Source organism: Colletotrichum karsti (genome assembly GCF_011947395.1).
Source record: "Colletotrichum karsti strain CkLH20 chromosome Unknown Scaffold8, whole genome shotgun sequence".
Classification (NCBI taxonomy): Eukaryota; Fungi; Ascomycota; class Sordariomycetes; order Glomerellales; family Glomerellaceae; genus Colletotrichum; species Colletotrichum karsti.
Genome location: NW_024065908.1, coordinates 1,369,874 through 1,383,452, shown reverse-complemented (window position 1 = coordinate 1,383,452; position 13,579 = coordinate 1,369,874). Strand labels below are relative to the sequence as shown.

The 13,579-nt window shown below is 51.0% G+C and overlaps 3 protein-coding genes across 3 annotated transcripts; 1 reads left to right on the top strand and 2 right to left on the bottom strand.

The window, feature by feature from the left end:
• Window positions 1–3,407: 3,407 nt before the first annotated feature.
• On the bottom strand, window positions 3,408–6,785 carry CkaCkLH20_03538 (CoA-transferase family III; the record flags this gene model as incomplete). Its single annotated transcript, XM_038886257.1, has 2 exons — window positions 3,408–6,204; window positions 6,262–6,785. The coding sequence occupies 2 exons, from the start codon at window positions 6,783–6,785 to the stop codon at window positions 3,408–3,410; spliced, it is 3,321 nt and encodes a 1,106-aa protein (XP_038748766.1).
• Window positions 6,786–8,213: 1,428 nt separating this feature from the next.
• CkaCkLH20_03537 (major facilitator superfamily transporter) lies at window positions 8,214–9,970 on the top strand (the record flags this gene model as incomplete). Its single annotated transcript, XM_038886256.1, has 5 exons — window positions 8,214–8,422; window positions 8,480–8,630; window positions 8,681–8,810; window positions 8,875–9,072; window positions 9,135–9,970. 5 exons carry the CDS (start codon window positions 8,214–8,216, stop codon window positions 9,968–9,970), a joined length of 1,524 nt encoding a protein of 507 aa, XP_038748765.1.
• A 650-nt stretch (window positions 9,971–10,620) lies between these two features.
• CkaCkLH20_03536 (uncharacterized protein) lies at window positions 10,621–11,952 on the bottom strand (the record flags this gene model as incomplete). The annotated part of the gene is made up of 2 exons (XM_038886255.1): window positions 10,621–11,589; window positions 11,641–11,952. 2 exons carry the CDS (start codon window positions 11,950–11,952, stop codon window positions 10,621–10,623), a joined length of 1,281 nt encoding a protein of 426 aa, XP_038748764.1.
• Window positions 11,953–13,579: the final 1,627 nt, after the last annotated feature.

Here is a 13,579-nt window from a genome sequence, read left to right as displayed (position 1 = left end):
TTTGGTTGTTTGGTTGGTGGTTTGGGGTGGTTTGTGTGGTTTGGTTTGATGAAGTAATTGAGGTGGTATTGTTGGATGTAGATGAGATGAGTTATCTTGTAGTGTGATGAGTAGATGAGAGCTGATGAACATTGTCTGGTTGACGAGGACAACAACGACTCTTATATAGTAAAAGCAGGCACCGCTTTGTCTGAACTTCTCGTCCCAAACTCGTTACCCGCGATGACTTGCGTAAGTCTCTCTGCATCATGCAGCCGGCCATTTTCCCTCATTCCTTGATAGGAACAGGAAAAGTGCCCGTTAGACTTTGAGACGGACTGTGGTCTGCAGGTCGTATCATGGAAGTCAAAAGTCACGAAGACGTACTTGCTAGAGGCTCGATGCCCAAGGCAAGGCGACGTTCATGCGTCGTCGATCGGTAGGGATGGGAGCTCCAGACGGGAATGCGTGTGAACCAGGGACCACCCCGAGCAGGGACGGGAAGGGCGTCGGGCACTTTTGCCGATTAGACTTCACCCGCACTGCCGAGGAGGCCCTGCGGCGCCAAGGAGGTAAACTTGTTCTGTTTACTACTCGGGCCCTTACGGGTTTTAGTGCGTTTGGTGTTATGCTTATCTGGTAGCGCAACGCGGAGGAGAGCGTGGAGGCAGTGAGGACTGTTCCGCCTTGTTTTTGAGACCATTTCGTATTCGGACGATGAGCTTGCGGACAACTTGAGCCCAAGAGTTTAACCCGAAGAAGGCACTATTCCCTCCAGATCCTATTACCTCCCATGTCTATCCATACTTCCAGCTTACAGAGTTCTTTCGGTTCACTTTCAGTTGTCACAGTCAACAACTCACTAATGATGATCAACAGACCAGATGCCATCTTGTAAACGTGTCTTGGAATCCAAATTACCCTCGCAAGCGAAGCACAGGACGCATCTGGATATCCGGAGGTACATGACTTACCTACCGCCGTAAAGGGCCGTCCGCACGGCAGCTTCGCCATGATAGCCGCGTAAGTCCGTCGTAACTCGCAACACCCCTCTTCAGTCCGAAGTTGCCTTTCATCCAAGACTTCCAAAAACGTCGTTCATCGATGACATCTCAATGCGACATCCTTGGCATCTCGAACCAACTCCTTGGAACAGTCGGCACACCTCCTGAGTCACACGTCGTGGGCGGTGTCCCAGGAGGGGAAGGTCGTTGTCAGGAAAGTGTCAAGGGTGACAGGAACGGCCGCTTCGGACTCGGACGTCGCCCGCCACCCCGCGCACCCGGCCCCGCCTCTCCACGATGGATCCTTGTGGTTTTGGCAGAAACTCTGCTTGTGTAAAAGCCGGCACCTTCAAAAGCTTTGCTTGAAGTCGGAGAGCCCCCCCGGGTCCCCTAGGGCGCGGACGGAGCTGTTTGTTGAGAAACTTGCTCATTTCGACTCAAGAACTGGTCCAAGCTGTTCCGAGTATCGAGACGCTAGAACAAGCTGTGGGACTCTGGAGAAGACAGAAAGTGCACAGTGATGGTTTCATGACAATAATCCTGGAGGGCCGAGACTGCCGAATTGTTCAGTCTTGACTATCAGAAACAACCGGCAAGCAAGACCGGCAGTGATGGATGCCTGCATCGTGAGAGCTACACGGACGTAACTGCCTCAAAGTTACAACCGCCGTACCTGGTCTGATCAATTTTCGAAAGCTACACGAACAAGCTTGTTTGTGATATTGATGAAGATGGTGTGAATCAAACCTCGGAATTTCCACCAACATACGCGCATCAGATGGACGGGCGTGCTACCGTGGTCACCCAGTGAAGTGCATATGATACGAGAATTTAGGTCCTGTCGCCAGATGAGGCTGAATTATGCCTTTTAACGTACTCTCAAACGGCTCAAACTTTGAACTAATGCGAGTAATCTAGACTTGTTCTTCAACCAACTAACAAAAAAGGGAAGAGAACCTTCTTTCTGACAAGTCCTTAACGGAATGTGGGCGTCTTCGAGGCGAAATGCAAATTTGAAGCTTATAGTATCTGAAAACTTCCTGATTGATCCGTTTGATCATTGAAGTCGTCGGGCAGAAACGATAGATCAATCTCCGCATCAAGAACCCTCAGCTCCGAGACTGCGAGGAGTTACCGGAGCCGCGCCGAACGGACAGGCCACATAGCTGTTGCGGCCATGCCTTTCAAACTGCGAAAGCGAAGACTATGAGCTGTGAGAGATCCGAACTAATGGGCCAACCGCGTGAGCAGGCCGTCGTGCGGGAGGGAGCCAGGAAGACCCTGTCAAATTATACTCCGAGAACCCCACGGAGCCGCCGCGCGGCCCAGAGCATGAACCTTAACTAGACGGTCAGCAGTGTGTGCAAAACGGCCGATACGGGCGCGAGAAGACGGGCGTGAGGTAGCACAGCGGCTCAACTTCGCATCGTCCGGGTTAGGGTACACAATACGCGCGTCATGGAACCTCCGAAAGACCACCACTCCAACATCAAGGGCTCAGCTCCTGAGACCAACAAGTCCGGTTTTACTTCCCCTCGAAAGCCGTGTATTCACAAGGAAGGCCTTGAGCTACGAACGGATAAGAATCATTAACACGACGGTAATAATCTGCTCAGTAGGGGATGTCTTGTAAGTAACGCTCGGAAGCGTCGGCGGTTGTTCATCTCGAAGATGAAATGCCAACTCATCATCGAGCACACACGGACGCGGGGACGGAAAATGGCACGCTTCAACGGTCGATCCTCGAAAGCTTGTCCGGACTTGGGATCTGGGACACACACCCCGCAGCGGGAGATGTGCGTGGGCCGCGTGAATCAGTCGCTCATCGGTCCCAAGTGAGCGGGTCGTATTTCCGGCTCCTATGCCGACCGCAACGACTCAACTTGGAGACTATTCGGCAGAATACCTGAATCATGGATGTTTCCGCGCGGGAGGCCGATGCGTGCGGGCTCGGCGTGCCTGTGCAGCGCCGAGGTCGCCTTGTTTTCGGCAATAACCTCGTGGAAATATACAGACAGGATGGGTCATGTTTCATTTCCATCTCTGCTTGAATTCAAGATTAGAACGAAACTGAGTGATGAGTTGAGACGAAGTGAAGTCGTGGTCGGCTGCCTTGACGGGCAGTGCAAGAAGTGCAAGACGTCTCTCCAGGCTGAGGAGACAAGACGCGGTTTTTGCGGCCTCGGCCACGGCCATTACTATATGCTCTTCTTCTTCTGATCGGCATAGTTTAAAAATGAGCAGGTAATGACGTCTGAGGAGAAAAGCAATTGCGGAGATGACAAGATCTTGGACAATCTTTGAACTCACTACAGAAACTACTCGATCATTCGTATGTGCACTTAAGGCAAGTGAACTGGCGAGTACGTGAATTCTGTGTCAACTACATTGCAAAGATCTAGGTACGAAAAACAGGAAACTAGTTTAAATCCATTCAGGGGAATCTGAACCCAAAGGCTTCGGCATAATATCCCAACCAACTTCAACCCCCTCCACATGCGCGCTGTGTTTAATGGCTGTCATAGAACCGAAACCCGTCTCTCTTGTCTCGAAGTACTCCTTCGGTACATCATCCGGCTTCTCGTAGTCTTTGCTGTCGAAGCCAGAATCGCCCTCGTACTGGCCCAAACTCCGAAGGTACTTCATTACGCCAGCAAGAGACACGTCGACCTTCCAAGAACCGCCTTGAGTTGCCCGTTTGTACAGAGCTACGAGAACTCCAGTTGCAAGCAGATAACCCCCAGCATGATCAAGTGCCTGGCATGGAGTTGGTCGCGCCGCTTCCCCCTTTCCAGCGTGCTCGGCTTCAGAGACGTTCATTCCTGAGCAAGTCTGCACCAGAGAGTCATAACCTCTTCGGCCGGACCAGGGTCCTCGAGGTCCGAATGCTGACATATTGGCAATGATGATAGAAGGGTTGATTTTGATGACCTCCTCAGGCGAGAGTCCGTAAGCGGCGAGACTGCCAGGACGGAAACCCTGAATGAACACGTCTGCCGTTCTTATCAACTCAATCAGGCGTACTTTGTCGGAGGTTTTGTGGATGTCGAGCTGGACAGTCCGCTTGCCACGGCCGAAGTCACGGTCCATGGTTGGAAGGTCTGGGAGGTTGGGTGAGGTGACCCAGATAATATCCGCACCATGGGCCGCGAGCGTTTTGCCGCACAAAGGGGCGGCAATCACGCGGCTCATCTCTACCACACGAAGGCCTTGGAGACACTTGGAGTTGCCACTCGCTATCCTTGAAGGAAATGCCTTAGGACCCTCCGGAGACAGTTGGTTGACGTCAATGGGGAAATCGCTGATGGCCCTAGACTGGGGAAGGGCGTCCCACTGGCGATACGTTCTCAAGGCATACGTAGCTAGGTTGCCTTCCACTGTTGCGGCGGTCTCGAGATCGATGCTTGCCCAGTCGGCGATCTTGTCTGAGAGTTGCTGTCTGGTAGATTCAAGTGGTAAGCCTACCAGCTGGAGGATGCCATCGTGGTGGTTTGGAAAGGAATCATGGACTCTGACGTGGCCGTCAGAGGTCTCATGTAAACCTCCGATAGGTCCCCACGGAGAGGGAGTTGGCTTTCCATTCAAGATGTAGAGTCTCTCAGACTTGAACTCGATGGTTGCATGCGCCAAGGGAACATCAATCTTAGGAACAGAAATGCCATTGCGAAGAGCATGAATCTGAGCTGCCGCGAGGGCGGACAAGGCGATGGTGCTCTGGGCGAGTACCCCAAGCTTATAAGATGAAGGCAAAGTTGGTAACCCATCGTTCTCGAGGTTGACTGAGCTGAGAGCCTCGAGGGGAAGGTCCAACCTGCTCCAGATGTCCTGAACAACGTCTTGAGCCGTGAAGCTTTCCTTTGACTTGGTGTCCAGATTGCTTATGGAAGAAACACCATTGACGTGCGGTTGGCGTGTAGAGTTGGCTGCAGGGATGCGAATGGCAAGAAGCGGCGCATGTTGCTGGGTTCCCAGAGTATCGCGCTCTCCGACGCTACCTTGAGCCCATGGCCGTTTAATGGTGCACTTCCAAGCAAGGGCGGGGTCAAAGTACATGTTGGTCAAGATGTCTTCGTCGGTAACGCGATAGAGAGCTTTGATGGTCTCGTTCGTGAAGACATTGGCTTCCTTCACGCGGCTATAGACAGCCGGATCGTCGAACATGACGTCGAAAGTCATCTCAAATGGACCCGAATTTTTCGATCGGATGATTCGGGCAACTTGGCTGAGAGGAGCCTCGTTCATAGGGACAATCTTCGACGTCAAGGGTGCGAGTTTGCCGTTGTCGATCCTATCGAAGGTCTCGGGTTTTAACTGTTCCAAGGGCTTGGTAGACGATGCCGCAAAGTCGATGGCATGGTTCTGAACTGGAAAGATTGAAGATTCTTCACCGTTGTCCAAGTCCACAAGATGATAAAGACTGAACTTGAAAACAGCTCCCGCATCCTGCTCATGCGGTGAAAGAGGACTGGCAAAGTTGCCAGTGGTTGCAACTTGGTCGGGGTAGGCGAAGTGCAAGATAGAGGCACGAACGTTGTTTGCAATCGTATGAGACAGCTCGGAAGTTGGTGCAACAACCTCTCCAAGCACAGCAATCTCGTGTGGCCGAGCTTGAACCGGTTCCAAAGGGCCCATCACACCGTTCTTGCCATAGACATGGTACAACAGTCGGCACTGTTCCGTCTTATCCAGCTCCGGAAACAGGTTCTGAGAGTACACGCGAACTCGCTCCAGGAAGGCATCGATCTGGTCGATAAGAATTGGGTCGCGAATGCCGCCGATGAAGATGGTGCGATAACCGAGATGGGTAACGCCTTCCAACTTGACTTGATAAGGCGTTCTCTCGAACTTGGCGCCCGATACACGACACGTCTTAGGAGTGACTTGCTCGTACTTGGCTCCGTCGAGGTTGAGGATGCCTCCAGGTCCGGGCAGACGGTCAGGACGCGTTTTCTCGTAGAGGGTATGCGCAGCGACCGATAGAGGAGTGCATCTCTCGGCAGGAGATAGTGGAGTAAGATCAAAGGAGTCTCTTCTCAGAGTTGCGATCATGGATCGACCTTTGGGAACGGCGCAGATGCCGCCGCATTCCATGATCTTTCCCATATGCCAAGCGACGTCGGGAAGGACCCCTCTAGCGATAGAGAAAGCAGCAAAAGGTGCCGGGTCATACGATCGGCCACCAATGATGATATCAGGATTGCCTTTCAAGGCTTCCAAGTACCTTTGATTTAAATCATTAGTCCCGAGCAATCGGCTTTTATCTTGGGACAAGACTTACGGTTCAGATCCCATCTGAGCGACAACATCTACTGCGCCATCTACCACATCCGGCAACAATTCTTCAACCGGGCCGCAAGGGCCGACGCGGTTCTGCGATATTCTCGACTTGATCCATTGGCGATCCATACCGGCCTGGATCGTGGCTACGTTGAAGGAGTAGCCGTTCTTCTCGGCAAGCTCTTCCACCAGATTCAGCATCTCGGCAACGTGCTTGTTACTGCCGTCACCCCCAGCGGACCCGATGAGAACCTTGATCTTGTGGTGAAAGCATGCTGCTAGAATTGGCTCAAGATCTCGAATATATGATCCTCGTCCGCAGGTCATCTTTCCCATACCGAGCTTGTAAGGGCCGCCATCGGTTGAACCACTGTCGACAATGATGGCAGCTGGCTTGTACTTGGTGATTCCGTACCAAAAGTGGTCCGATTCATAGCCATAGCCAAGCATGGCATTCGGCGTAAGGATTGTGAATTCCTCAATGGATTGGTGAGACCCGTTCATCGTGGGAGTGGTTCCTGACATCTTTGCGGTTGTGACGTAGCCTAATGATGGCAGAAACGCATGCAGTAGATGTGGTCGTGTGGCAGGTGAGTTTGTTTTATTAGGCCGCTCCTGGATTCAGTTCTCATTGAACGTAGATATCGATTTCGGCCACGATCTTTCCCAAGGAAACAGTTATTCATCAAAAGAGATAACGTGAGGCCGCTTTCTGCAGATCTTCCACTTCAATTACATCCGACGTCGGTCCAGTGCGGTGCTGCGGCATTCAGCTCCCCATTCCCCTTCCCTTACCCCGGAGTTGGGGTTTCGGTATTAGATTCCGTGGCGCGGGGTTCATGTCGGCATCTCCGCACATCGCACTTCGGTATCTTCGACATGATTGTTGCATGTCAGTTGTGTGTTGTATCTCAGCCCATAATGTCCAATCGAATTCCTGATTCGTCCTGTATTCGTAGGTCATTTGTCACGAATCACGAGTAACAACTGCTTTGTCGGATATCATCATAATCAATGCAGCGCGTCCATGCTGTTAAACGCACACACTGAACGTTATCACATAATCTGAGGACAAATATCACAGCAAAATCATGATTGACGACGGCGTGAGACTGACGGAAAACAATGGCAAGAACACATGGACGTTGACAAATATAGTTGAACACTTAGCAAGACTAGACGTGCAGTAGACAACCTTTCAACTTGGTCTTGGGGTATTATGAAGTCTCCGATTTGGTATACATGTAAAAATCTGAATGTTTGAGACGGATGTGCGAATATGCTGCTACCTCCCAATTTCGTAGATATGCGTCATGAAAGGCTCTCAGCCTTTCAACCCCTCGATGACAATTGAATACTCCACCGCCATATGGCTCGAGTTGGCCTATCGTAACAATCCTCATGTTCACCGGTACCTCTTGTGCAAACCGATGCCTAAGGAACATCTGACAAATCAAGCATTGGGATGGACGTAAGTAGATCGTGAGAATACCGGTGTCTCGTATCATTTGGAAGTTCAAGACTGAAAACACTCCATCCCGTTCGGCCGAAATCTGGGGAAGAACCTAAGTCTGCGGAGAGTCGAGGTTCTTGGTCTGATCGTGGTCGGCATTAATTCCGAGACAAATCAAACTGGAGCTCAAGCAACTTTGCAGTCCCCGCGGGCATCCTTGCTGGGTAACTTAGTGCCACTTTGTTTGGGTCAGCCAAGCAGAGCTTCCCCGTGGGGTCTCTTGTGTTGTGCTAGGATCATCCAAATATTGACTGCCAGTTCAGACTCCTTTAGGCCGAGTTTCCGGTGGCCTATTCAGTAAAGATAAAGTTGGACTCAAGGAACTGGCTTCGGGATGGTTGTCAACTTGATGTCTCTTCCTCAGTTCCAAATTGTTCTCTTCACTCAAAGTATCGATCTCCCCCTCAAAAGCCGGAAACTGCAAGTTTACTTCTCCCAAAATGATGCCTTCACATCACAAGGAGGAGGAGAACAGCAACGAACAATGCCATGCCCATGTCGAAGACAACGACGGTCGCCAGACGTTCCATGTCGAGGAAAACGATTCAGCCGACGACCCCAAGAACTTCGGAGACAACACTGCGCCTACATGGACAAAAGAAGAGGAAGGTCAAGCTCTGAGAAAGCTCGACTGGAACCTGATTCCCCTGTAAGCCAAAATCTCTTCTGCACACCATGGAAACATTGACTGACCTTCAGCATACAGACTTGGATCGTTGTATCTTGTGTCTTACATTGATCGAGGCAATGTTGGGAACGCTTATACGGCTGGAATGGGCAAAGAATGGGGGATAACTTCGGAAGACTATTCATGGGTCGTTACGATCCTCTACATTGGCTACATTCTGTTTCACTGGGTAAGATCATGCCGGCTTCGAATTCGTTCTGGCTATTAACTGTTGCGCAGCTTATTCTCGTCTGGACTTTTGTCTCACTGCCACTCTGGACAGCAATGATGGCAATCGGTTGGGGTTCCATGAGCATGCTTCAGGCCGCAACGCACAATTTCGCAGGTGTTATGGTATTGCGTTTTCTTGGTAAGATATTGAAGCTTGACGAACTTCATGTTCAAACCGAAGCTGATAAGCCCATTATTCGCAGTTGGAGCATTCGAAGCTGGTTTCGTGCCGGCCGTTGCGCTTTACATGACTTTCTTCTATCACCGAGGTGAAATGGGACTTCGGTACGGCCTGTTCATATCATTTTCTCCCCTTGCAAGCTGCTTTGCGTCTGCACTTGCATACGGAATCGTCAGCGCGAAGGTATCCATTGAGAACTGGAGATTGCTCTTCCTTGTGGGTAAGTTGAACCTTCATCCTTAACATCACTTTACTTCATCTCCTAACGAGTTGCATTTGCAGAGGGTGCTCCCACCATTCTTCTCGCCATCGTCGCATACTTCTACCTTCCTGCCTCACCCTCTGAGTGCCGATTTCTTTCACCCCGACAAAACGAGATCATTAGCCACCGCGCTTTCAAAGGGCGAGGCGAGAAGAGAGAAGGCAAGCTCAACCTGAAGCAGGTTTTCGCAGCTTTCTACGACTATAAGAACTACTTGCAGGCTCTGATCATCTTCTGTCTCAATACCGCATTTGGTTCTTTGCCTGCGTATCTACCGACGATTCTTCAAGCCATGGGATACACATCACTGCACGCACAAGGCTTCTCGGCTTGTCCTTACCTAGCCGCCTATGTGGTTTGCGTCACGGCAAGTTTTGTCTCCGATCGATTCCGGTCCCGTGGGATTTTCATCGTCTTCTTCTGCTGTGCTGGGGCCGCTGGTTACGTTCTTCTTGCAACCGTACATACCACCGGGGTCCGCTACTTCGCGACGTTTCTCGTCTGCGCCGGCGTCTTTCCGGCGGTAGCCCTCACATTTACGTGGGTGACGGACAACCAAGGTTCGGCTTCCAAGCGCGGAGCCGGACTCGCCATCTTCGGCATGGTAGGCCAGTGTGGTCCTATTTTAGGAGCACGCCTTTTTCCCAAGACGGAACAGCCGTGGTATTCCAAGGGGATGTGGATTTGCGCTGGGATTCTGTTCGCTGCCGCAGCTCTGGCTGCCATTCTGAGCTTGTGCTTGAGATTCCAGAACAGAAAGCGAGACGAGAAACATGGCAAGAGTGACTTGGACTTTGTTCCGGCTGAGGTCGTGGACAAGGGCGATGATCATCCTATGTATCGCTTCGTCCCTTGAATTTCCGAGTCAATCTCCCAGAGTTTTATCGAATTCCAAGTATACAGAAGTCGTCTTGAATTTTAGTACATCTTGGGGATAGGAGTTTCTCTCGGGCGCAGCATTGGAAGTTGTTACGCTTGAATCGTGTATGGTACTGGACGTTGATAGACTCTCAATGTTGCATCGAAGTGCAGCTTTTTTTCTTAAGTCTACTCAGGTGTACCTAAGATGGCAGTCTGGAGAAATACAGAGTTCAACGTCTTTTTCGAAGCATAACCAACTATTTATGAAGGCCTGAAGAAACTGGGAAATAACTTAACTTCGCAGATCACTCAACAGCGCCCTAACCCGCCAGGAAATTGTAATGAGACGAAAGTGATGTATTTGTCTGAGTTGTAACGTAACAAACTTTTTCATGCAATCTTGCGGCATCCTAGACTAAGTGTCTTGCTGGTATCTTAACATATTGATATAAATAGGGGCGAGCAAAATCACATCCATTCTGCAAATATCGAGTACTCATTATCGTTTACATCATTCTTGTCAGCATCGGTATACTTGTGGTAGTATTAGGTTATCAACTTTAAATCGATGCATAGTAAAGTGAGATCCTGCGGGTAAAGACGGCGAGAACGAGAGAGTTATCGGCAGTCACTTCGCCAAACTATCTAAAATGACTGAACGCCACCTGTGTTCAACCTGACCCGGTACAGGTGGTCTCTGCCAGCTATGTACAGCCAATCGTTCACCCACTGCATGTTCACAGCGACATCGCCTTCCTCGACCTTGATAATTCCGAGCTGCTTGCCATCGGCGTCGAAAACACTGACCCCGCCTGTGACACCGCCGTAAACCCGTCCGTCTCTGTCCAGCTTGACTCCATCCGGAAATCCCGAATCAGCGTATGTAAAAACATCGCCCCCGCGTAAGGGGATTCCTGACTGGTGAAGTTGAAACTCATAGATCGTCCGACCTCCCGCAGGGTTTGACGACGTGTTACCGCGGTTGGTGACGTAGAGCTTGTCTTCTTCAATGTTCAGGGCTACACCATTGGGATTGGTGAATGGACCACCGGCGGCACCTGCGACCATTCTCAAGTCACCCGTCTTGGCGTCCCATCTCCATACACCGTTGGCTAATTCGGGCTTCAAAGTATCATTGAAGTTGTCAAATCCGTAATAGCCATCTGTGAAGTAAGCCACTCCATCCTTCGTAATGACAACATCGTTAGGACTGTTGAAGCGGTGTCCAAGGAAATTGTTCAGGACCACCTCTGTTTTCAGAGTGACGGGATCCATCCGGACTAGCCCACCAGGACTTGTGAAGTTGCCTTCCTGGGCCCAATAAACACTGCCATTGTGGTAGTATGCGCCGTTCGGAACTGTGAGTTGCGGCGAAGGATACACCTTCTCAGTAAGGGGCAAAGTGTTGTTGAGATTTACACGCCAGACCCACGGAATCGCAGCAGCTGAGAATCCCGGCTTTGGTGGATGCAACTCGGCAAAAAATATGCAGTTACACTCTGGGGAGAAAACCGTTCCATCATGCACAATTCGTTGAGCGAACGAAGGGCCAGGAGGAAAGTCGAAGATTGTCTCCACGGCAGTAAAACCTGCTCCTTCGTCCCTTTTCAGAATCTGTTCAAGAGTCAACCAGAGTCATAAAGACGCGCCACGGCATGCCAGTACCTGGTACATGTCCTTATCCAGAACGACGAATGAAGCCTTCTTCATAGCCTCTGTGACCTTGAAGGCTTCTTCTGTTGGATGACCATCGAGAACTTCGGTATCCCACCAAGTGGTCGTGACGTTGCGGTTGAAGTTCACAGCCGGGAAAACGTTTCTCAAACTAACCGGCACCTCAAAAACAATGGGTTCGTTCCTAGGCCTGAAACGAGTTGCTGGGATGCTCGCCGCCTCCGCAAAAGGAGTTTTGGCAATACAGCGCCAAAATGAGGCGACAAAGGTAACGAAGACCAAGATATCGGAGGACAAAATCATCGTTCTCGCCAAGAAGAGATAGACTAGGAGTTGCTGTTGAGTGTGGCTCGCTTAATTCTCCGTCAACTTCCGCTGAGCTAGATATAACTTCTACTTATAGCAATCTCTTCTACGATAAATACACATTGTAAACGTTTCCACCCTAAGTCATCAGCCAAGACCCAAGAGATTGTAGGTGGAGAGGACAAGACCGTTAGACGGTTGACTGTTCCACTTGAGAAGACACGCACCAGACTGAATTGAACGGCGCGACCAGCCAAACAGGCTTTCATATTGGTGACATTTGAACAAATGCCGGCGCAGAGTTCTTGGCTCAGGGTTAGGGGCAGAAGTTCGCGGGGTAACCGGCATCTCGGCTACAACCCCGCAGATTCCGCCAAAGTCTAGCTGTCCTGGACTTCAATTTCAGTCATGATTCCGACAACAACTTGTCAGGCCAGTAAGCTTTTGCTACCATTACTTTTTGAATCTCGAAAATTCCGATCTCTAGAAAACCGAAGACTTCCCCGCAGCTGCAGTGTAAATGACGACACCAAGCACCCGCGGAGACGGCGGCGGGATCCAGGCCGAGGCACCGAGTCACTCGAATTCCGGACCATCAACTTCGGCGACTCGGAAAGCACGCCGTTATGGTTTTGCATGTTCCAGTTGCAAGTCTCGGAAAGTCAAGTGCAGCGGACACCGGCCAGTCTGCGTAGGATGTCGTCGATCGGGCGAGGAGTGCATCTGGCCAGCACAAATCTCGACAGAGGCTCGTCTCCGGGAGGCCAATGCCCGGATTCGGAGCCTAGAAGCTTCGACAAGAAACCCTGATAACGATGGCACGAGATCTCCTGACCCTGTTCAAGGACCCGAGTCATCTTACACCCCACAGACAAACGCGACATCTGTTGGCAGTCATGGCCAGTCCAACGGTAGTGGTGCTCGGCCTCTGGCTAACGCCAATACTGAAGTCGAGGGTTCGTTATGGTTCCAAGTCGGCATTGGCGAGGACGGCGCAGTGATTTACAATGGTCCAACCAGTCGCTTTCATGCGGGCTCCTTGGAAGAAGACAACCTCGCAGAGGAGAGTGATCCGAGACGAGGCCAGATCGAAACCTTGCAGTCCCAGTACGCGCTGATGGATTCCGTCTGGCTACCTCTCATCGCTGCCAAACCAGGCATGGACGGGACAGGAGTGGACGCAACCACCGGCATGGCTCTGCTTGACATTTATTGGTCGTGGTTGCACCCACTCCACAGCTGCGTCTATCGACCAATTCTGATGATGGACCTTGCTTTGGGAGGGCCATACTGTTCTGACTTCCTGCTTCTATGCATCTTCGGACTTGCAGCCAGGCATCTGCCCGAACCAACATCGAATCTGTCCGGTGTAGGAAAGGGGGAGCACTTCATTGCCCGTGCTCGGGAGTTACTTTTAGAGGAGATGGCAGCAAAGAAGCCTGCTATTCCTACGATACAAGGACTCTTGATACTTGGTGGACGACAATGTGCCATGGGGAAGAGCTCCGAGGGCTGGCTTTACACTGGCATGGCTATTCGAATGATGAAAGATGTTGGGCTTCACCTGGATATTTCGAAGCTTTCCAAGCTAGAACGGTGGACTCCGGCTGAAGTCGAGACCCGA